The sequence below is a fragment of the Camelus dromedarius genome, chromosome 15, assembly GCF_036321535.1.
Source record: "Camelus dromedarius isolate mCamDro1 chromosome 15, mCamDro1.pat, whole genome shotgun sequence".
In the NCBI taxonomy this organism is placed as follows: domain Eukaryota; kingdom Metazoa; phylum Chordata; class Mammalia; order Artiodactyla; family Camelidae; genus Camelus; species Camelus dromedarius.
In genome coordinates this window covers 56,666,266-56,689,811 of record NC_087450.1, presented here as the reverse complement: position 1 = coordinate 56,689,811, position 23,546 = coordinate 56,666,266, and the positions used below count along the sequence as shown (strand labels likewise).

Here is a 23,546-nt window from a genome sequence, read left to right as displayed (position 1 = left end):
GGGAAGCTTGTGACCCCAGGCTTTCCAGAGCCTGCAGAACACTCCTGTCGCTGTGATCAGCCACCCCCTCGTTGGGACAGGCTGCAGGATTTTACTACAGCTCATGTGACCTAACAGTGCCGCCAGCTTCTGGGCACTGTTGCTTTGTCTTCAGCAGAAATTCCAAAGGGCATCTGAGCCTACAAATTTTGAGCATAAAACTACCGAAGAAGGTGGTGGACTTTCAGGAGAGCAGAAAACAGCAATAATGATAATAATGATGATGATGATGATGATGATGATGATGATGATGATGATGATGATGATGATAGCAGCAAGAACCACAGAAATAATGCCAGTGAAACATAGTCTATATTATACACCAGGCACCGTGCTAGGCATTCAGTCTTCAGACAACGCTGGGAGATGGGCATTAACCGTCTCCACATACAGGTGAGGGGACAGAGGCCAACAGGTGTAAGTGACTCGCCTGCAGTTACACGGCTGTAAGGGGCGGGGCTGCGGGTCCGTGTAGACCCGCCTGACCGCACAGCGTGAATTATTAGTGGTGAGATGGCTTGTCTGAGTGCTAGACGCCTGGGCTGTCATTGTTATTCTGCTTATTCTTCGATGTCATCCAGGCCGGGGTTCCTGGGGGAGCCCCAGAGCCGGAAGCTGGGGCGGGGCTCTGGGCTTTCCGGGGAGAATGGCTCCATGTGGTGGTGCTCTGGACACAGGGAGCCGAGGGCTTCCAGGAAGAGCTTTCTGAAGGAGGAAGACACAGCATTGTACAGGACAGGGGTCACCGCTGAGCTGACGTAGAAAAGCGTGTTTGTCACCATGTAGAAGTAGTGATAGAAATCGTAGAGCTTGCTGCAAGAGAAACCCAGAAGGCCTGGTGAGCCTCCTCCCCTCTCTGCTGGGGAGTGCCCCTCTCCTCCCCAGGCCGGGGTGAGGCAGGCCTGTTTTCTGCTACGGGGAAGCTCAGTGTAAATTCAAGAAATGCCCCATTGTTACCAACTGCCCTCGGTGGGGCCCCCACCCAGCGTCTATGAGTCCCTGCTCCTGGCTCCAGGCCCAGTCCCCTGCACAGTGAAAGGCACACCTGCTGATTGACAGGGTCCTTGTCCAGCCCACTGCAACACCGGGAACCTCGTGCTGCAGGTGGGATTGAAGAAATGTGGGTTTACTACAGGAGAAAGTCTTTCTGAGAGGCCACGCCCCCTGTTGCCATGGAAAGGGTTATGCTCGTGTTGGGGGCCGAGTACCAGTAGCTCTCCAGAAGGAGGCATCTGTTGACTGTTTCCTTGGGGGCTACATGGGATCCCTCTCCTCTCAGATATCTGATTTTTGCTTATGGTCAGGGCATAGGGATTTCCAAAAGGAAGATAATGGATTCTCCGCTGTTGTCCAGTTGTGTCGTAGAAAGCGTGTGCAGGGTCTGGTCTCTGTCTAAGGGGCCTTGGTTAACTCCTGGAATCCCAGCTCTGAGTATCCACCCTCTCTCCTTGTAATAACAGGGCTGCAGCCCTGCTCCCCGGCCTGCAAGCTGCTCTCCATCCCAAAGCCAGGAAGCCCATAGCCCTGACCACTGTGCACATGGCCTTACCAGGCCAGAGCGGTTTCTAGATAGTGTGCTGTTCCCCACTCCAAGCCTGGAGCTTTTGAGGTAACAGACTGCACAGGACTAGCTAGAATGGAGGCCAGAGTTCCAGAGAGCCCAGCAACTGGGGGTCCCCCTGGACAGCAGAGGAGGCCCAGGCCCCACCCGGTGGCCACTCCCCATATGCTGGGCTCCTCCCCACACTCACTCAGTCCAGCTGTCGTCAGGGATGTAGCAGTACATGAGCCTGCGGGCGTGGTACGGCATCCAGCAGACGACATACACGGCCACGATGGCCCCTGCAGACAGGTCGGGAGAGACAGGACAGAGAGCAAACATGGGCTCAGTTACACCCTCTCCAGGGAGGGAGCTGTCTGAAGTGACAGCAGCATTTCCCAGGAACTGGTTCCTAGAGTCTAAGGGTTGGAAGGCGACTTTGAGGTTATCTGAAACATCCTTATCTGGATCTGTCCCCAAACCCAAACCTGTCCACTTTAATCGTGACCTGTACACTGACATGTTTCTAGAAGCTTCTATAACATCTATATCCTCCTGGCCACCAGAATATACTCCCAACTCAGGGCTACATATTCTCACTTGGTTGTCAAACTGCAGAGACAGCAGAACTTAAATGTCCTTCTGCCTTATAAAGCCTCTCCCTCTTCTGTCCCGTTTTCTGATAGACTGACGGCACAACCATCCATCTGACACTCAGGTCATAAGCCAGAGCGTCATCTTCTTTTTCTGTTACCCTCAAGGTCCAGTGTATTGAAAAGCTCCTCCCTAGGATCTCTCCTCTCCGATCCTTACCCCTCACCTCCACTGCGCCCCCCCACAAGGGCCCCTGTCTTCCCTCCACTGAACTATGACAGCAGTCCCCTAGCTGGCCCCATTGTCCCTAACCTTCCCTTCCCTCCTTCTACTCTTGCCCATCCTCCAGTCCACTGTGGCCTGTGGACCAGAAGCATCCACATCAACTGGGAGCATGTTAGACAGTAGAATCTCAGGCACACAGAATCTCTGGGCTGGGGCCCAGTGGACCCTCCACATCAGCCTAATGCACACGGAAGTTTGAGAGGCACTGGACAGCCCACCCTCCAAAGACTGCTGAGCACTGTATCTCAAGAGAAAGTCCCCCGTCAGTCCTGGACACCGACTCTGTCAGTGACAGCCCATTGCCTGTGGCAGCAAGTCCAGGCCCTCCGTGTGCTGCCTTTGCTGCTTGTCTCATCCCATTCCACTGAGCTCTCACATTCTAGCCTGCGCACAAGACTGTGGCGTTGATGACATCAGAGACCCGGGCTTTTACTCAGTCCTCCCAGGTCTTAGTGAGTGCCTAGATTACCGCAGGTGCTTGGAGAGACCTTTGCTTTCCTGTGCCTGTTAAAGTTACCATTTAAAACCAAAGGCAAGTTTGCCCAGATACTTAAAAGACAAACAGCCAAACAGATCAATGTTGTTTCAGGGAAAAGTGGAGAGTTAGTGGAGAACTGGATTTGGACACCCAGCTGGTCTGAGTCTGCAGTTCCGGGTCGGCAGGCCATTAACTACATCTGCTGTTCACGTCCACCTGTACGACCAGACTCCCTGAAAAGTAGCCCGGCACCTGCTTGTCTTTGTGTACAGCTCCCGGGCGCAGATGGGGGATTCACGTACATAATTCCTGCTCTTCCCTGTAATTACAGCACTCCACCTGACAGAAGCCTGTTGGTGAGTCTGTGATTCCCCAGTGCATAGAGAAAAATGAGGCCTAGAGGGAGGCAGTAACTTGCCCAAGGTCATGTGGCCAGGGGCTGGGGGAGGCAGCCGTGGAGTCAGCCCTTCCTCTCAGGGTGGCGTTACCGGGCACTTAACTGAGAACCTGGATGCTGTACTGGAGGCCACGGATGCGGCTGGAGTGCTTGTGTCTCACCAGGCTGGCCTGGCCCCCCAGGGACAGTGTCTTCCTCTCCTCTCTCATTAGCTCCAGGCGACCGGGGGCAGAACTGCCTGTGGCAGGAGGGGGTGGCACCTGGGAGCAGAGGGCTGCCAGGTGGCTCACGGTGACCCCATTTAGGAAGGCAGTTAATGCCAAGGGGAGCACGAAGGACACCAGCACGTTCACCTGGAAAAGGTAATTCCAAGGGTTACAGTGGTAGCACCAAGGCTCGGCGACGCTCCAGTCACTGGGCTGTGCCCAAGGGCCAGGGGTCTCAGCAGCAGGAAGGGGCGATCGCAGGTTTACGAGACGAAGTTGAGAAAACTCTCAGAAAGTAGAGAGAGAGAGCAATGAAAATAGAAGAGAGAAGAAAATTTGGGAAGGTTCGGATGGTCACCATCTACATAATAATATTCTAGAAAGAAAAAGAATTGAGAAAACAGAGGAGAAGAAATTAAAATGGAAAAAAAAACCCTACAAACCAAAACCATATTTACGAAATTAATTAAAAACACCATACTGCTAAAAAATGCTAACCATCACCTGAGCCTTCAGTGTCATAATCTTTTTGCTGGAGGAGGGTTTGAAATATTTTGAGAATTACCAAAATGTGACATACAGACATGAAGTGAACAAATGCTGTTGGAAAAATGGTGCCGATAGACTTCCTCAACTCTGGGTTGCCACAAATCTTCAATTTGTAACGAACACAATGTGAAGGATAATGAAACGAAGTATGTCTGTACAGCTTTTTCTACTTTCAAAAACTCCTTGAGCAATTTCCTTGGTCAAAAAGTACTGATTAATATGGATAATGAATCAACTCACTGATAAGACCCAAGAAGAAAGGTGGACCAAAATAATCTTAATTTGAGTCTGGTTATTTTGCTGTGTTAGCATAGACTGTATGTCTCAGGTTAAACATTTTTTACCTATACCATTTGTCAAATAATGCTGTTACACTGAAGGAATTCACTACATATAACATCAAAAGCTTGCCCCTCGAACACTTCCCGTGTTTTATTGCATGGGTCCATCTGCCCCATGGAAATTCTGCAAGTAGCATATTTGCAAGACAAACATTGCCTGACACTTTTTTCTCTCTCAAGCCTAACTCCAACATAAGTATGGTCTGGAAACCACTACCCTAGTCTGTGAAGAGTGGTGGAACTTGACTACCAGGCCTTTTGGGCCTGTGGTTGCCGGTTCTTTGCCAGGGACACCCCAGGGTGCAGCAGGGAGCTGGGGAGTCAGGCCTGGGGCAGGAGCAGCAGTGCACTGACTCTTCTGCTGGGCAGTTCCACTGCAGCTCAGAACCTGCATGGAGGCTGCTGGGATGCTGGGAGGTGGGTGAGCATCCTGTGCTGCTCTGTGGCTGTGATGTGCTTGGTCCAGCGCTGGGGCAGGCGGCAGGTGGGCTGGACTGCTGAGGTCTGAGGTCATGGTTAGTCCACTGGATGCAGTGCTCAGAGGAGCAGCTCCCACTGTTGTCAGTGGGCTCCCTTATTCTGACTGCTGTCTTGATTCCCTGCACGACCAGTTCCATTAGTGTGGTTACTGCTGATGGGTTTTGGTATTTTTTGTTTTGTTTTGGTTTGGTTTCCTTTATCATCAGGTCCAGATTGGGGTAAGGAATTTGACAAGTTTCCAAAATGTCTGGTATAGGAAGTGGATTTTAAAAAATTGGGGATCTTACCTAGCCAGTTCTGAGTCATTCTTCCTGTAGGGACCATAGTAAGCAACTTCTGAAGCAAGTGGAATGTTTTCTTATTGGGTTTAACTTCACATTTTCCCATGTTCTTGTTAAGGTTGCAGTCAGTATATGTATTTTTTTAATCCTTCATTAATGTTGAATATTCAGGCCTCTCTTTTATTCAGGCTTAAAATCCCATTAAACTAGTTGTTCTTCCCAGCTTGTCAGGGGGCTAAAGATGACTTGTTTTGGTGATAATAAAAAAGCAGAAGCCTGGGGTGGGTCAAGCAATCTATATTTTTACCAGCTCCTGAGGTAATTTTAGACCCAGTCATGTTTGGTCACCACTCCTGCAAGAGTAGGAAGAACAGACTTTCAGAGTTAATTTTGAATTCAAATCTGGACTTTTCCCTCTCTCCTTTTTCTTCCTTCCTTTCTTCCTTTCTTTCTTTCTTTCTTTCTTTCTTTCTTTCTTTCTTTCTTTCTTTCTTTCTTTCTTTCTTTCTTTCTTTCTTATATAGTTAATTTACAGTATGGTATTAGTTTGAGGTATACAGCAAAGTAATTCAGTTATGTGTATACATATCTTTTCAGATTATTTTCCATTATAGGTTATTACAAGATACTGAAATATTTCCCTATGCTATACAGTATATCCTTGTTGCTCATCTATTTTAATACAGTAATTTGTATCTGTTAATCTCATACTCCCAACTTATCCCTCCCCACTCCCTTTCTTCTTTGGTAACCATAAATTTGTTTTCTATGTCTGTGAGTCTATTTCTGTTTCGTATGTCAATTCATTTGTATTATTTTTTAGATGCCACATATGAGTGAAATCATATAATACCTGTCTTTCTCTGTCTGGCTGAGGATGATACTCTCTAGGTCCATCCATGTTGCTGCAAATGGCAACATGTCATTCTTTTCTGGACTTCTCTTAACGCTTCACTTTAGCCAAGTCTCTCCCCAAATCCTCCGTAAAATGGGGCAATGAGACCCAACTGTCTGGCTGGTCGCGAGTATTAGAGATGGAAACACAGGTCGTCCGGTCGCCTCTCCCCCTTACCTGGATGAAGATCTGCAGCGTGGTGCGGCTCACCAGCACGGTGCACACGCGCGAGGCGGGCTCTGGCTCCCCGCCCGCCGTCTCCAGCTCGTGCTTTTGCCCCATGATGACTGCCATGGGCAGGGCCAGGCCGAACGAGGCGGCCCAGACGAGCGACAGCAGGCGGCGAGTCCTGCGCAACGTCAGCAGGCTGCGGGCGCGCAGGGGCTGGCACACGGCCAGGCAGCGCTCGGCGCTCAGGCAGGCCACGCTGAGCACCGTGGCGTAGGTGCACAGCTCGCGCAAGAAGTAGTAAGCGCGGCAGCCCAGGTCGCCGAAGACCCAGGGGTAGTGGAACCACACGAAGTTGTAAAGCTCCATGGGCATGCCGACCAGCAGCAGCAGCAGGGCGGAGAGGGCCAGGCTGAGCACGTGGTAGCGCAGGCGCCCCGGGGGCGCGGCCCGCGCCTTCAGCACCACGTGCACGGACAGCGCATTGCCCGCCGTGCCCAGCGCGAAGATGAGCGAGTACAGCGCGGTGAACAGCACCTTGGCCCAGAGGCGCGTGTCCACGCCCAGGCGGGCATCCAGGCTCAGGGTGGGGCCCGGGCTGGGGCCCGGGGGCCGCGGGCTGCTGGTCTCCATCCGGCTCCCGCGGCGCCGCTCCCTCCTTCTCACTGCCCGGAGACTGGGCAAACTGCCCTGTTAAGGAGCGCCGCCTCCGCTCTGGGAACCTCCAGAATGGGAGGACACGCCCCTCGAAGGGTGCCCCAGAGCCAGCGCAGGACCGCAAGTGTAAGCCGGTTAGCCACGCTCACATTTCTCAGTTCAGTTCCAAGCAGGGAAACACGTGCTGAGTGGACGGTGGACTCTTTTGGGGGACCCTGCAGACATGAGTTGAGCCAGACAGACGCCTCCACTTCCTAGCTGTGTGACCTTGGGCAAGTTATTTTTATCCTCGCTCAATCTGTTTCTGCATTTAAAAAATATTATCTACTTTGCAGCATCTTTGTGACGATTGAGTGAATCTGTGTGAAACTTATTACCTGCAGCATAAATAGGCATCCCACGTGTACCGTGTGCCCCTGTGCTATGCTGCCGTCTGTGTGCACAGCCCCAGGGACAGCTGGCCAAGAATTTGCCAGCACGTCAACATTTTGCAGCTGTTACTCTTCTTGCTAAAGGGCTCTTTTATCTTCTTGCTGAAGGCTGGTTCGGTGCTACAGTAATATCCTCCAGGAGCTCCTCTGTCACCATCAGATGCCTCATCGTGGTATCATGCTTCCCCAGTCCCTCGAGAATGTCATTCTCATGGAGCAGTGGGAGGAAGTGAAAAGAAGTGGGTTTAGCATGTTTTAAAAACCTTCCATTGGTCTCTTTCCTAACACCACAACTTTAGAGCTGAAAGGCCCTTGCAGAGGCTGTCTTATCTCACCCTTAGATCTTGAGGCATTTAGGGGCAGAACCAGGTCTCCTGACTTTCTGTGTTCAGCAACGTTGTTATGGCCCAGTGATGCTTCATCTTCCATCTGAATATACAACCACACAGTGGCTTTGGGGACTAGGGCTTCAACATGGAAGTTTTGAGGGGACACAGTTCAGTCCATAACAAGGATTCCATACATATGAGTTTTAGACAAATGTTCTTTAAAGAAAATAAGCAGTATTAATACATTTTAAACTTTTTACCAGATTTCATGGAGCTCAGTAAGGCCGGGAAGAGGCGAGTCCCTGCTTCCCTCCCCTTGGAAGAATTCCCCAAGTACTTAGGCTCCCCAGGTCTAGGCTGGAAGCGTGGAGAGACCCCGGGGTGAAGTCAGAAGAGATGAGTACAAGTCTCAGCTCTGCTGATCACTGGTTGTGTGTTTTGGACAAGCCACCAGTCTCTCTTAGCCTAGTTTGCTCACCTGAAAATACTATGATCTGTTTTTCTTACCTCTTTGGGTTAGAGCACTGAGCAGATAGGAATCATTGGGGCTGACATTTTCAGGCTGTCACTTTAGGGAGTGAAATCCTTAATTCCCACAAGGTAAGGATGCTCCAAGGAAAAGGGGACAGTCTCTGGTTCTTCATTTGTGGTACTTTTGGGGGTTGAGTCTGTTTTTCCAGGATGGAGTGTCAGAGCTGTGAAGAGGCATTGTTGTTGCCCCTGAAGGACAGCTCTAAGCAAGCATCCTCTGTCATGCAGAAAGAGGAAAGTTTCCTTTCTGTCTTCTGTGGATGGGCCTCTCCAGCCAAGTCAGAGGAGGAGGGTAGAGTACAGTTAATGAGGGAGTGAGCAAGATTCAATGCCAGTGACACACCCAGTGGGTAGCAGGGGGCTTGGAAATTCTATCTTCACCCAGGGGACCAGAGGAGAAGGATGGACGTGCCTCTGATTGTAAATCTCATACATGGTCCCCCAACCTGAGACTCTTCCTAGAGAGCATATCCATGTACGGACGCTCTGGGCCTAGAGCTTGCTTCTTCAATGCCCACGAGAGTGTAATTTTGCCTCTGAATAAAACCATGACTGTGTTAAGATTGGCTTCCGCCTGTACTGGAAGACTCTGATCCTTGATATCCTCCACTGTCTACATTAGAATCAAAATCTTGGCTTTCCTGTTTAGCCACAGACCAGGCCAAGTTCCTTGATCTCTGATTGTGCGGTGCTGGAGGGCGCTGCGGGATGTGGGCAGTTACGGAAGGGCAGCAGTTCGGAGTCCAGGGATGCCAGAAGTGTGGGGTGCTCTGCCTCGGGCTGTCCAGGCAGCAGTGTAAAGCACTGACAAGGCTTCCTGGCCAGGCAGGAGGGGCCTCTGTGGCCAGGAATCTGGGTTTTCTGCTTGCTCTGTGTGCCTGGGTTCTTGACTTTCTTGCCTGTTGCCTGTAGGATCCCATAAAAGGGCTTCTGCTGTGGATTGAATTGTGTTCCCCCTCCCCAGTTCACATGTGGAAGCCTTAGCTAAGCCCTAGTGTGACTGTATTTGGAGTAAGGAAGTAATTAGGGTTAAATGAGGTCATGAAGGTGATTAGTATCCATATAAGAGGAGACAGCAGAGAGCTCCCCTCCCCCACCCTCTGCCCGCCACTCTCTCTCTCTGCCACATGAGGACACAGTGAGAAGGACAATGTCTACAAGCCAGGAAGAGAGCTCACACCAGCAGCCAAAGCTATCGGCACCTTAATCTGGGACTTCCAGCCTCCAGAACTGTGAGAAAATACATTTCTGTTGTTTGAGCCCCTGTCTATGGTGTTCTGTTATGGCAGCCTGAGCAGACTAAGGCAGCTTCCAACCCCTGATCAGCTTTTGGTCCTGATGCCAATGAATGACCTGAAAAGATTACTTGCTACTTGAACCTTGGGGAAAAAAGACAGTTAATTCCCTGTTTCCCTCACTCCAGGATTGAGTCATGGTGAGGGTTTCTGACTCAGAGGAATGGAGTTTGCCTTCATGGGAACAACAGAGTCATTGTGTGTGTTTATGTGTGTGTGTGTGTGTGTGAGAGAGAAAGGGAGAGAGAGAGAGAGGCAGAAGATGTACCACAACCTGTGTAACGTAACATAGTCACAGGTTCTGGGGATTTGGACATGGACACTTTTGGGGGCCAATATCCTGCCTGCCAACACCTCAGGTCGCTGCTTTCTCTCCTTCCCCCACAACCCAAGGGTGGCCTTCGCACCCCCCTTGCTGGCTCAGGTCTCACCACCACTCTCTGCTGGTCTCCTTCACCCCTCCCCATATCCTTCCAAACAGCTCCCTTATTATCGTCAAGGACCCAGCTCGAATATCCCATCTGTTTTCTGCTACAACCTTAATGGACCTAGCGTATGTGCAGGAAAAAGGGCTGTTATTTAAATCTACACAGAACTCTAAATGCTCAACAATAAGAAAACTGACTTGATTTTAAAATGCGCCAGAGACCTGAACAGACACCTCACCAAAGAAGATACACAGATGGCAAGTAAACATATTAAAAGACACTCCACATCATGTGTCATCAAAGAAATGCAAATTAAAAGGACCAAGAGCTACCATCAGACACCTATTAGAATAGCTGAAATCGGGGACACTGACAACACCAGATGCCAACAAGGATGTGGAGCAACAGGAACTCTCATCCACTGCTGGTGGGAAATACAGAATGTTACAGCCACTTTGGGAGGCGTTTTGGTGGCTTCTTACAAAACTAAACGTACTCCTACCGTACGAGCCAGCAATTGTGCTCCTTAGTATTTATCCAAAGGAGCTGAAAATTTACATCACCACAAAAGCCCACACAGAGATGTTTATAGAAGCTTTATTTATAGTTGCAAAACTTAGAAGTAACCAAGATGACCTTCAGAAGGTGAATGGATAAACAAACTGTGGTACATCCAGATAATGGAATATTATCCAGCATTGAAAAATAATGAACTATCGGGGTGGAGGTACAGCTCAGTGGTAGAGCGCATGCTTAACACGCACAAGGTCCTGGATTCAATCCCAATATCTCCATTAAAAAAAAAAGAATAATGTAGAAACCTTAAAATTTTTTTAAAAATGGGCTATCCAGCCATGAAAAGACATGGAGGGAGGGAGAGGTGATGGGCAGAGCACAGAGGACTTTCAGGGCAGTGGAACTCCTCTGTGTGATCTCGCTGGGGGATATGCCCGTCCTTAGACACCTGTCAAAACCACAGAATGTAAAACAGCAGGAGTGAACCTTCATGTAAACTATGCACTTTGAGGGATAATGATCAATCAATTTAGGGTCACTGATTATAAACTGTACCCCATGGTGTGGGCTGTTGACAGTGAGGAGGTTGTACATGTGTGGGAACAGGGACTCTAAGGGAACTCTGTACTTTCAGCTCAGTTTTGCTGTGAGCCTAAACTGCTCTAAAACATAGTTTATTAATTTTTAAAAAGCCGAGGTGACTTTTTCACATGCTGTGTCCCTTACTGTGTGAGGTACTATTGGAGCTAAAGATGAGTAAGGCCTGGACCCTGTCCCTACGGTGGGTGAGCAAATAAGATGTAAACTGGCAGGTAGCTCACCTGTCCTGGCACACTCTCAGTGTCAAATAAGAGGAGTGGATGGTGAGGACTCTGAGCTCCACCTCCTCCTGGCCAGGTGAGCCCCTCTGAGTCTGTTTCATCTGGGAAAGGATAGCACCTAACCTTGGGAATTAGAGGTTATATGTGTGAGAAAAGCACTTGACCCCTGGAAGAAGCTCAGAAATGTTATCCCCAACCCTGCATCCTTTTTCTCAAAAGTCAAAGGATGGAAACATCTTTATGGAGTCAAGAGATCAGAGAGGGCTCCATGGATGGGGGGAGGTTTGACCTGGGCCTAGATAGTGGGCAAATCTGAAAAGGAAGAGAGGAGGGGACAGGCTTTCCAGGAAGGGGTCATGGCATGAGCTAAGGCTTAGAAATGGGAAAACCCAAAGTGCTCCCAGGGAGCTCACAGGAGACTCCCAGACTGTGGACCTGGCAGCCAGGGGGAAAGGGGCGCCCTGTGGCTTCTCCCAGCTGGGAGCACGCAGGGGCCATGTTTCTGGGGAAATCCAGCGTGGTCCTGGCTGTGGTCCTTTGGGTCAGTGACAGTCCTCAGGAGCTCCCGTGGAGGACAAGTTGCAGAGCACAGCCCATGGAAGTCCCAAGTAAAACAGAGCCTCCGTTTCCTCGTGTGTAAAGTGGGAGTGTTAATGCCCACCTCAAGGTTATCTGAGGATGAATAGTTGTCACCGCTTTTGAGGGTCTGATACATGCCAGGCATTGTGACAGGGACTGTCTGTGCATGGCCTCAAGTATCCCCGCAGCAGCCCTATGACGGAGACACTATTTTTATCCGCATTTCCCTGATAAGGAAACAAAGGCCTGAGTCAGAACAGCTTCTAGGGGCCGAGTCAGACCCAGATCCCAGGTCTGCATGACTCAGATGGTGAGGTTCAGTCATCACCTGGCGCTTCCGGGAGCCCCGTCAACACTCACGTCCCCATTCCCAGGTGACCAGCCAAACCAGTGCGGGCTGTCCACGGCAGTGGGACACGCGTCAGCCTGATGTCCCATCTCCAACACGCGTGGCCAGCAGGGCTGTGAAACCTGCCTGGGCTCGGAGCACCCGGGGCCACGCCCTCCCCACTTGTTTGCTGCGAGGCTGCACATGACTGCACCTCCGGGTGGATGCGGGGAGGCCGGTGTGCTGCGTGCAGGGCAGCCTCTCCCGTGTGGCACTGTGCACCTATCAGACTGCCACCTAATGCTCAACACGACCAGGTAGAATTATTCACAATCTTATCACTCCTTGGTCATGAGTTTCTTAAAATATCTTGAGAGGATGAATTAAAAATAGGAGGAGTGGTGGGGACCCAGCTCAGTAGAAGTGTCTTAAAGTGTTATTTTCCTCCCTTATGTTTAGGACATCTGGGGGCATTCAGAGAGGGCCCGATTCCAGTGGGGAAGTTGGGGGCCCTGGCTCTGGGACAATGCGTCTTGGTCCCTCCCTGCACTTTGCACTCCCCTCTGGGGTGAGGAAGGCCAGCAGCACAGTGTGGCCAGGATCGTGGTGACCTGGGAACTGGACTGGGGTTGAATACTTCCCAGCTCCTTACTGGATGGAGCACCTGGGAAGCCACTGACCCCAGCCTCTAAAGGAAAGTCATTATACCCATTGTTTAGACGGGACACACCCGGTGCCTTTCGTGTATTTGTCCACCTCACTCCCACCATAGCCCCTGATGGATTCCTGGTCAGGGACCCCCCTCCAGAGGGAAGGAGGAAGAGGAGTGAAGAGGGTGGACCAGCCAGGCCTGGCTGGGGAGGAGCTGGAGGGCCAGAGAGGGCACATCTCAGGGTGTGGAGTAGAGTTGAGGGACATCAGGAGGCAGTTGGTCTTAGCATCACCGGAGGACACGAGGAGCAGCAGCAGCTCTGGGCATCGAGGGGGCGACGGGTTCCTCTGTGCTAAGCTTCAGGGAAGCTGTCTCCCTCGGTCCCTGTCAAACTAGAGCGAAACCTCTACATCCACCCCTGCAGCGTGCCCTGTGACCCCCGGCCTCGCCCAGAAACCACCCCAGTTATGTGCCCTCCCTCCCCGCCTGCCGCAGGGCCCTCTAAACCTGCCCTCCTCTGAGCCTGGCCCCATCGCCATGAATCCACAGCTCCTGGTAGGATGAGAACCACATTTCAAGCACCGTGTTGGAGCCAGCCTGGGCCTGCTTGGTCATTTCCCGCTTCATGACCCAAGACCAGTTCTTCAAGCTCCTACGGTACTTCTGTAAACTTATAGGGTTGCTGGCCGAATATGTACCAGAAAGCAGCTTGAATGCCTCGCTGCCCGGTGTGTGGACAGCATTCAGATCCAGCGAGGCATCACGATGCTGCTGCTGAGCTTGCGGAGAGGACGGTGTGGCTCCCTGGGGAAGGGAGGCCACCGAACCCAGCCTCCTGACTCCCCGGGGGGTGCCTAGGCACAGAGAGAAAGGATTCCCATTGCTTTTGTGGGAACACTGGTGGAATAGAAAGTGAACTGACCACAATCCACACAGCCTTTTTTGCAAGGTTCCCTGCACCCAGCATACTCGGTGATCTCTCAAATCCCCTCTGGGGACAGCCCTCGGTGGATTTGAATCCCAGTTCTGTCCTTTGTTGCTCTGCGATCTTGGGGGCAGTTAGTCAATCTCTGAGTCTTACAAATTCCTCTGGGCTGGAGAGACCAGAATGGCCAGCTGTCAGCCAGCCGGGGTCACGCCCCCTCACCAGGGTGTCCCTCTCACAAAGTTTAGAGAGACTGGCACCTGGGGGAAATTTCTGCATCCTTCAGGGAACAGGAGGTGTTGTTTTGTTAGCCAGTCCCGGGTGGGAGAGGATTTGCGATTCAACACTCTGCCCTTTGCCTGAGCCTTGTGACTTGGCTGGGCTCCTGGGTGTAAAGAGAAGCCGCCTGCTCCAGGCTCAGTGTCGCCGGCCCAGCGCCGGTGAGGGTGAAATTAACCGCTGTAGGACCCTGCTCTCCCAGCGCCAGGGAGGAGGCGGCCGGCATCCCTTGGCTGGCTATGGAGGAACAGGACCATGCCTGTGGCTCCACCTGGGAACCCCCACAGGACAAGAGCCGCCCGGACTCACCTTGGTCATGGGTAAGGGTCAGGCTGTGGCCACTTGCAAACCACCACCCCAGCTGAGGTCCCTCAGGTCCTTGAGGATTTGTGCCTTCACACTTCAAATAAGCGATGGAACCAGCTGCTCCCTGGGGGCTCCGGTTATGGAGACTGCATTTATAGAAGAGGGTTTAGGACTTACTCAGGAAGTAAGGCTTTTTTCCTTGCCATGGATGGAAAGTAACGGTGATTGCTTTAATCCTCAAGACGGGGAGCAGGGTTATTTGAGGGCGCCTGCTTGCCAGGCACAGTGCTGGGGACCCTTGCTCTTTTGTGTCTGCACGCGGGTGAGGAGGGGAGGCTCCGAGTGTTGAAGTTACTGGATCAACACAGTCATTTGTCTCAGAGACTGTGATGTGTGTGCTGCAGCCTCCACTGGACTCCAGAACCAGTGGCCACACCGTCCTTTCTTTCTTAAGTCTCATCCTGGATGCCAGGGCTTTGTTCAATAGTAGTTATTTTCACTTCAAGCCTCAAAGCAAGAGTAGAAGGTGTTCAGATAATTCCAAGTAGAATTGGGTACCGAGGGTGGAGCCTGGGCTAGAATTCAAGGCTCACTCTTTCTTCCAAAGGCTGGGGTTCGGCTGCAGTGAAGATAATGTGTTAAACCCCACCCCAGATGGTGTCTGGGACACATCTGATGTTCCTCCTCTGGTCCTCAGCTGCAGAGGCTGGGCTGGCACTGGAGGGACCATGTGCCCCGGAAGCAGAGAGAGGGAGCATCCTTCAGGAAGAGGGTGAAGGGGTGGCACACACGGGGAAGACACAGCCTCCTGGCTGCTGGTTCCCTGAGGCACCTGTCACCTATCACTTCAGTTACGTCCGCCCTCAGGCTCCTTTCCTTGCAGGGGCAAGAGACCTTGCTGTTGTTTGTCTTGTTGGCGCTCAGGCTGAAATGCAGGTGGGGCTCAGGCTGAAATGCAGTGGAGGAGAGAGAAGGGGAGTCTGGATTCTGCTCCCGCCTCTGCCATCATTGGCCGCTTGGCACTTTGGGTGGGTATTTCCTGAGTGGACGGATGCAGAAGAGGCTCATCAATGAGCCTCCGTCTACAGGCTGAGGGCAGGAATGGGACCTCCCTCAGCAGTGCTGTGCCAATCAACGGTACCCCCACCCTGATTAAACAGATGGTTTTGTGGTTTATTGGGGATTAAGAGAGCTGTGTCTTGTTTCCACTCCTGGACTGTCTTAAACAGAGCAGCCCTGAGCTGACTGAGAAACGCTCCTCCTCTCCTGAGTAGGCAGCGCTGGGCACTCCTAAAGCTCTCCCACGTCCGCTACAGGGACTGAGTCTCCGCGGCCCTGGGATGCCCGTCTTATCCTCGTGGCATCTCTCTTGTACAGCCCAGGTGACACTGTCATTCCCATGTGACAGCTGAGGAAACTGAGGCTTTGAAGTTGGGACTTGCCCACCGTGGCTCAGGAGGCCGGTGGAGGATCTGGAGACGGGATGCCAGGCCAGCCCGTCTGTCACCCCAGGCACCCTGCTGATGCTGTCATCCGAGGAATCACTGGCAATATCTGTTTCCTGCTTATATTTTTGGATTATTCATTATTTTTCCTGATTATAAAAGCATGTTTATTATGGAAGATCTAGACTGTACAGCAAAGTGGAAATAAGATAGAAAAACGCCAATCATCCCACTGCTTGGGAGCCTGGGAACTTTGTAAACAGAGATCATGCTTTATTTCCCTGAAGGCTCATTATAATCAAGCCCCACAGAAAGAATTTCATATCCTCTGGTCCCTTTTCATTTCAACCCCTACACTGCCCTGTGTGCTTGATTCCAAAATCCTCAAAGGCCCCTCTGCTGTCCCACTGTGGCCTGGATACCCCACTGCATGGCGCCTGTGACTCTCCTCCCTGCGGGAGGCAGGGTCCCTGGCAGGAGAGGGGACGGGCAGTGGGGAGGGGGGTTACTGGACTCTGGCGCTGCCACGCTGGCTCTTGCTGGGTGTCCACCCCCGGGCACAGAGTCTGAAGGGGCCCAGGAGCTTGGGCTTGACTCAGGCTTGTGCCCATGTCTGGAAGAATCTGATCTGCTGTGCTGAAGGGTGGCTGCAGGGCAGGGATTCAGGGAGCCTAATCAGGCTCCAGTGAGGGAGCTGGCCTCCTTCCGCTACCGGGGGCTGAGTCTAGTCCTTGAAAAACAGAGGAGGGCCAGGTCCAGAGTCGGGCATCTGCAAAGCAGGACTGGAACACAAGGCAGGAAATTGAGGCGGACGACCAGATGGACCGACTGCCATGCAGGAAAGCTGAAGAGGACGCTGCAAGGGAGCTGGCCACGCAGGACGGAAGAGGCAGGAACTGCAGCTGCCGTGGCTGGGAGCCCGGGCTGGGCCGGCTGCTTCTGGGAAGGGTAAAAGTGGCTCAGCCATCGTGGGGGACTTTCACGCCTGGGGCTGGAAAAGGGCAGCTGGCACATCGTGAGCCCTTGGAGGCACCTGTTAAGTTGGCACCAGCTCCCTGCAGCATTGGCCACCACAATTCCCAGAGACTGTGAGCTTGGTCCCCGGGCCCTGAGTGTGTGCAGAGCCCCATGGGGTGCAGAGATGGGTGAGACAGTGAGACTTGGTTCCTACCTGCAGGAGGTCACGTCAGAATATGAGTGGGTGAGCCTGCACCCAGCCAGGTGCCAAGTTCACAGGACATAGATGAGGAGGAATTCCTACTGGCAAGGCCAGGGAGGGAGTCTCTGAGAAGCTGGCATTGGAGCCAGGCCTTGGAGAAGGGTAGGATTTCAATAAACAGAGCACATGGGGGCGGAACCTTCTAGGTCAAGGGTTCAACCTAAAAGAAGGCTGGGCTTTGAGAGTACAGGGCGTTCCCCAAAGCTAAGTCTGCAGGATTTGTTCCTCGGGCCATTTGGGATTTTATTTCTCCTTAGTTGGGCGTGCTCGGTGACATTCATTTTGGTCACGCACTCAGCCTGTGAATTGAGAGCCAGCAGTCACGGGCCAAATATGTGGGACCCAATGTGAATCCGAGGGTGCGGGGCAGGGGCCGTGGGGCCTGGGCTCAAGACCTAGTTTTACCAGTTACAAGTTCTGATGAACTGGGGCCTTAGTTTTCTCATCTGTAAAATGGGGCGTAATAATATAATACTTACAGGTGCTTGGTAAATGGTAATTATTATTAATAATAGGACTAAACCTGAAAAAAAAAAAGATAGCTTGTTACAGGTTGGACTGTAAACATCATAGTGAAGAGAAATTAAATCACTCACACTTGGACCTTTGGTCTTAGCACTGTAAGGAGGAAATGTACAAATATAGACCTCTGTGTCCCCCGATGTAGAGAATTCTGAGTGAGCTGTCCAGACATTTTGGCTCGGCATTCAAGGCCTCTCAAAAGCTGGCCTCACCTTCCTTCGCTTGGCTCTGTTCTCTTTCTTCAGAGGCACTGAGCTTGTCGTGTTAGCTGGGTCTCCAGGGAGGTGACCATCTGGACCCCAGACTCATCCCGCCACCTCCAGCCCCTGTAGACTCATGCAGGGGCTTCAATGTGGGCCCCAACTGCCCAGAACAGATGTTTGCCACCTAAACTCCTTTGGCATTGCTGACCAGAGGCCTGGACAGGAGCCAGACGACACCCTCCTGGATACTTTTCTTCAGGGAGCCCTGGGGCCCGTACCCCTGACCATAGTCGGGGCATAGAAGGACAGCCTCAAGGAAAGGGTCCATTTTCCCCAGAGCCACAGCTGACTTGAAATGCCTGTTTGCTCATCTGGTCCAGGGAGGGCTCCCAAGAGGCTACTGCCTGGGGTAGGCCTGAAACCAACAGCCCTGGGGGGAGGGGGGAGGCAGAGAGAAAAACTAGGAAGCAACCGCCACAGGCCCTCCCTCTGTGGGAAGCAGAGCTTTTGGTTCTTTGCTCCTCTCAGCTTCGTGGGCCCATCCAACCATCCAGTACCACTCCCCCACCGCAGCCCCCGCCTCAACCTCGGGGGGAAGTCTGAGGGAGGCCTGGAGCTCCCCCTAGAGACGGCACTCTGCCACTACAAATAGGAAAACCACCACACCCTCGGAACATAACCGTGTTCCCAGTGGGACTTCTACAAGGGACAAAGAGTTAGATGAACACAGAGGCTCAATGGTGCAAGGTCAGTGATTACCCGGTCCTGCTTGAATTTCTCGCCATTACATTTGTTTGTGATTGAACTCCTTGCAGCAAACTGTTGTTGGAATACATTTTGCATCTTGCACAGAGGCAGATGCTCTTCCTTCTTTCTCAGCTAATCACAGTCCTACTCATCCTTTAAGAGCCAGTTCAAACACCACCATCTCTGTAAAATGTCACTTACTGTTTGAGGTTGGGGGCCTCCATCCTCGTGTTAAGTAACATCTTAATTTTCTTTGCTTCATGTTCTGTGTGTTTTGATCTTGTTTCCCTTTATGAAATTCACGTGTGGGGGACACTACTTTTAAATTTTGACTCTAGATAGCACCCTCCCTCACTGCCTGTTCTAGTTCTTATTTACAGCCTCTTCTCTCCCGTTGAGCTGTGTGCTCCCAAGGGCTGCAAGGCTGTCTCCGTCTTGATGTCGCCCGCAGCACCCAACACAGCTGCATTTGCCTGGGTCGGTCAGGGTTACACCTATTGTCTTGATGTAATTATTTGCAGCACCCCCTTTTGCTCTGGAATGGGACAGTCCCTCTACCTGGCACACACCTGTAAGGCTATGGAGCCATCCCCTCACCCACAGCTGGTTCCCAAAGGTCTTTTCTCACTGCCACTTAGAGATCCTAGTCATCTCCCCACCCTTCCAGTCAGGGCTAGAGAAGGGGTACAGGGCTTTGTATGGTAGCCATGTGTTCACGCAAAGATTAGAATCTAACATTAGTGCAAGAGGCAGAAATTGTGTGTGGTCAAATTCCCTGAGGATGTTGGTCCCTGCAGACTCCATTCCTTGGCACGTTAGCAGTAACACTAAGGGACTACATGAAATAGATTCTCTGTTGGGGCTCAAGGCCCAGCTCTCCTGCTTGCTAGCTGGTGATTGACCTTTTGTAGACTCATTTCCTTGTCTGCGAAAGGGATTTTGTGAGGACTCAATGAGTTAAAGCCATAAAACACTTAGTATGCATGTAACGAGTGTTGGCTCTTATTAAACCCAACATAGGTTCGGTTTCCCACAGCCTTAGAGCGGATTTCCATTCCTCCTGTTAAGCCTCGCACGACTGGCCTTTTTGGCAGGTTGTGACCTCTCTCCTTGAACACTGTACTCACGTGATGTGAGATGTTCACCTCAAAAGTCCTCCTGGGAAGTGAGGCAGTGACGAAACAGCAGATATACAGCTGGTCTCCCCAGATCTCTCTGGGATTACTCTCTGGAAAACGGCAAAGGAAATTGCCATGTACGGCTGAAATTATTATTATTTTTAAAATTTTATTTTTTATTGAAATGTAGTTGATTTACAATGTTATTTTCAGGTGTACAGCAAAGCGGTTCAGTTGTACATATACACACATTTTTTTTCAAATTCTTTTCCATTATAGCTTATTACAAGAAATAGAATATAGTTCCCCGTGCTATACAGCAGGTCCTTCTTATTTATCTATTTTATATCTAGTAGTGTGTGTCTGTTAATACCAAACTCCTAATTTATCCCTCCATTATTATTTTTTGTTCTCTCTCTCTGTATTTTGCCAAGAATATACATAACTGAATGCATTTAAATTAAAAGTATGTATATAATGAGGGCTCCCCTCTTCGCCAAAATTTTTTTTTTTTTTTTGCACATGTATATGTGCTATTGAGAAGCAAAATGCTGAGGTGCCCTAGACATGTAGACCCAGGGTCTCGAAACCAGGGCTGCCGGCAGAGCTTTCAAATGACTAGGTGTCTGACCTTGGACAAGGTCACTTCTCTGAGAGACTCAGTTTCTCTGCCTGGTGCTCAGAGGCTCAGATGAGTTCTGTGAGTCGAAGCCCTTTGAAGACTGTGGGGCTCCGGACAGTTGCAGGTATCCGCTCCGCCTGCTCGCGGCCCTGTGGGGCTGCACACGGTCCCGAATGGAAACGACAGCCAGCGAGCCAAGAGCTACGTGAGACGACATATACCCAGTAACATGCATCGTGTCCAATTTGGTGTCCTCCTGTTTTAAAATGCCAAATTACGCGGCAGAGAGCTGGGCGGACTAGTTATGCTTCCGACGGTGAGGTCTGGGCCTGCGCACTGCTGGGTCCAGAGGTCGAAGCCCTTGGAGTGAGGCTGCTCAGGAAATCAGTTATGTTGGCCATGGGCCTGGAGCTGAACTTAAGGGCTGGGACAAGGGGGCTGAGAAGGAGGAAGGAGAAAACAAGAGGTCTGTACCAGCTCTCGATTTGGAGAGTCAAGGGCGTGCACTTCCGCCTCTCGCCCCGCCCCTCTCGCCCCGCCCCTCTCGCCCCGCCCCTCTCGCCCCGCCCCTCTCGCCCCTGCAGAGGGAAGAAGGAGGGGGTAGGGTGTCCACTGCACCTGAGCTGCCCATCACTCCCCCTACCTCCATGAGGTTACTCTTGGCCTCTCTGATCCTCGGGTTCTTCATCTTTCCAATGGGGACTAATATATTGCCTTTGCCAGCTTATCGTCAGGGTAAGTGAGGCGACGTTTATAGGGTCTTATTTTGTTTTTCTCTTAGCAGCTGCATGAAAATGTAGTCAAAGGAGCTGTGGAAAAAGTATAAATTCACTGAAAATTCAGCATGAACTGTAAAGTTTGTGAACCACATGGAGGTGTCACGCTGGCTTTCACTAACCCGAGAGGTGGCCTGGATCCGAGCCGGCTTCTAGAGCTGGGACCCCACCATTTTCCAGCACCAAGAGTGATCTGGACATGAGCAGGTGCATCTGGGGAGCAAGGGCCAGCCAGGGGCACGTGGCTGTCTTGTCTTTTTTTTTCAAGGAAGAACTCTCGTGACGCAGAGCTTGAGCGCCGGGAGGTGTTGCGGATGAGCAGGTGATGGTGCCAAAGGTTTCACTGATGCACAGTGAAAAAACAGAACAGGACAGCGTTGTGTGGTGTAGGTGTTGATGTGACCTTTTCTTGGGAAAGATTGCTATTTATCCTGAGAGAATGCATTTCCCACTTTTAAAAAATTTTTATTTATTTATTTAGTTAGTTTTTGTATTAGTTTAGTTGGGGGGAGGCAATTAAGTTTTGGGGGTTTTGTTTGTTTGTTTGTTTTGTTTTTTAATGGAAGTACTGGGGATCGAACTCAGGACCTGGTGCATGCTAAGCATACACTCTACCACTGACCTATACCCTACCCCCTCACTTTACATTATGAGATGATTATTATAGTAGATGATACTTTCCTTCCTTCCTTCCTTGCTTCCTTGCTTCTTTTTTAAGATAAAAAGTTGACAACTCTATGTCAGTCATCACCCACGTTCCCCAGAACAAAAATAATAACAGATGACTGTCTTTTATGCATTTATTCATTCTAGTAGTAAATATTCATTAGGCTTCTACCATTTGGCAGGTATCCTTCTGGGCACTGGAGATGAAGCAGCAGATAACACGGACAAATAACCCTGCCCTCCTGGAATTTACATTCCTGGAGGAGGAAAGAATAAGCAAATAAAAAGTAAAACATGTGCCCGGTGGAGGGTGGGTGACGGAGAAAAATAAAGCCAGGGGAGGGTGAAGGGAGCACAAGATGGGAGGATGATGTGGTTTTAAGTGGAGAGGTCAGCGCAGGTCTCTCTGAGAAGGGGACGTTTGAGCAAAAACTTGAAGGAGGTGAGGGAGTGCACGGGGGGCTCAGCAGGGTTCAGGCCCTGAAGCTGAAGGCTCTCAGCAAGTTTGAGAAACAGCAAGACACAGAGTGTGGTTGGAGCTGAGACAAGAGGAAGAGTAGGAGTTCATGTCAGAGAGCAAGGCAGGGGTGGAGACTGGCCGAACATCCTAGCCATTGGCTTTGACTCTGAGGGAGACAGGAAGTCATGGGGGCGTGTGGGGCAGTTCAGAAGCAGGGGGACCAGCTGGGAGTTGGTTGCAATAATCCTACTGGGAGATGAAGGTAGTTGGCACCAGGGTGGTTGCAATGAAGGGGCTGAGAAACTTCTGGAGTTGGATAGTTGAGGCTGGAATCTGGAGAGAGGTCTAGACTAAAAATGCGACTTCAGTCCCTGAAATACAGGGTTTCAGAAGCCCAGATCTGGTGCAACCCCTCATTTTACAGATGGGGAGACTGAGCCCCCCAGAGAGCACTAGGCGTGTTTTGGAGGCATGTGTATAAGGAGTTAGGACTAAAGCTCTAGTTTGCTGACCTCTCATGCAGGAAATGCATGTAAATTCCAATATCACTTGAAACTTCTCTTTGCATTTGGGTTTGGAGTACACTTGGAGCACACTGCCTTTTATTGTGGTTATTATTCCAAGGCTGGTCCCTGGCACACAGCACGTGCTTGGCCTTTGTTGAAAGAACAGGTAAATGAACAAAGTGACAAAGGGAGCACACCCAGGTCTTTATCACTTGAGGACGAGCTTTGGCCTGGTCTGGTCTTCACTGGGGCTCCCCGACCCCACTCCTGGCACTTACCATCTGATCGTCCGCAGCACTGCCCAGTGTCCGTGGGATGTGCTCCAGGAGGGAGGAACCAGAATGTCGGTTGGCCCCAGAAGCAATTTAGAGATGGCTCTGTAGTTAGGCTCAAGAGGGAAACAGGAGACAAAGACCAGAATACCAGGATGGAAAAAGACTCTGGGGAAGGGGACGGCTGGTAGGAAAGGGTGGTGCCAGAGAATCTGGCCCGAGTGAGTTACTCTGGAATGCCTGAGGTTGGTGTGTATTGGCTGTGGGACAGAAGCTGTGGTGTGTTCTGTGGGTGAGCTGGTTTAAAGGCACGGGATGGGCCATCTGGCATGGTGAGCTGAGCGGATGCTCACCAGTAAGGTCACACCCATCCCACGTGAGTGATCTCGAGGAAGCCTGTGCCTGAGACTCCAGTGGGGTCGGACACTATCTCCTGTTCTTGTCTCCCCTGTGTGAGGAACCGTAAATACATTCCTCGCAGGGTGTGTGGTTGGAATGTGGTCTATGGTGATGAATCGATGTAGGTCCTTCTGTCGGACCAGAGCCCTGTGCCTCGTCTCCGCCCTCTGCCCTGGCTGCCCCGGGGGCTGGGCTTAGCTGAGTGCCCAACTGCTGGATTATCCTGAGTCCTGATGGCAGGAATAGTTCTCTCCACTTCCT

At 51.2% G+C, this 23,546-nt stretch overlaps 2 protein-coding genes across 5 annotated transcripts in view; one reads left to right on the top strand and one right to left on the bottom strand.

Moving 5' to 3' along the window:
- Nucleotides 1–332: 332 nt before the first annotated feature.
- NTSR2 (neurotensin receptor 2) lies at nucleotides 333–6,898 on the bottom strand. Its single transcript, XM_010982709.3, has 4 exons — nucleotides 6,263–6,898; nucleotides 3,437–3,686; nucleotides 1,791–1,881; nucleotides 333–852 (listed from the first exon to the last, which is right to left on the bottom strand). Exons 1-4 carry the CDS (start codon nucleotides 6,884–6,886, stop codon nucleotides 600–602), a joined length of 1,218 nt encoding a protein of 405 aa, XP_010981011.2. The 5' UTR covers nucleotides 6,887–6,898; the 3' UTR covers nucleotides 333–599.
- Nucleotides 6,899–14,171: 7,273 nt separating this feature from the next.
- Nucleotides 14,172–23,546, top strand: part of LPIN1 (lipin 1) — a 113,258-nt gene continuing 103,883 nt past the window's right edge. For 2 of the 4 annotated variants that reach the window (XM_010989678.3, XM_010989677.3), the window contains exon 1: nucleotides 14,176–14,344. In XM_010989678.3, the coding sequence (XP_010987980.2) occupies nucleotides 14,264–14,344 (81 nt within the window). In that variant the 5' untranslated portion in view covers nucleotides 14,176–14,263. Of the gene's footprint in view, nucleotides 14,345–23,546 lie in introns of all 4 variants that reach the window. The other 2 variants (XM_064494725.1, XM_010989679.3) reach the window with 2 other exon arrangements.

What these genes read in the sequence shown, in the direction of transcription:
- NTSR2 (XM_010982709.3), bottom strand. Translation starts at nt 6,886, where the DNA reads ATGGAGACCAGCAGCCCGCGGCCCCCGGGCCCCAGCCCGGGCCCCACC. An exon ending in CGCTGCAGATCTTCATCCAG is followed by an intron (nt 3,687 to 6,262) that starts GTAAGGGGGAGA and finishes TACCTTTTCCAG; the next exon opens with GTGAACGTGCTGGTGTCCTT. An exon ending in CCTGACGACAGCTGGACTGA is followed by an intron (nt 853 to 1,790) that starts GTGAGTGTGGGG and finishes TTTCTCTTGCAG; the next exon opens with CAAGCTCTACGATTTCTATC.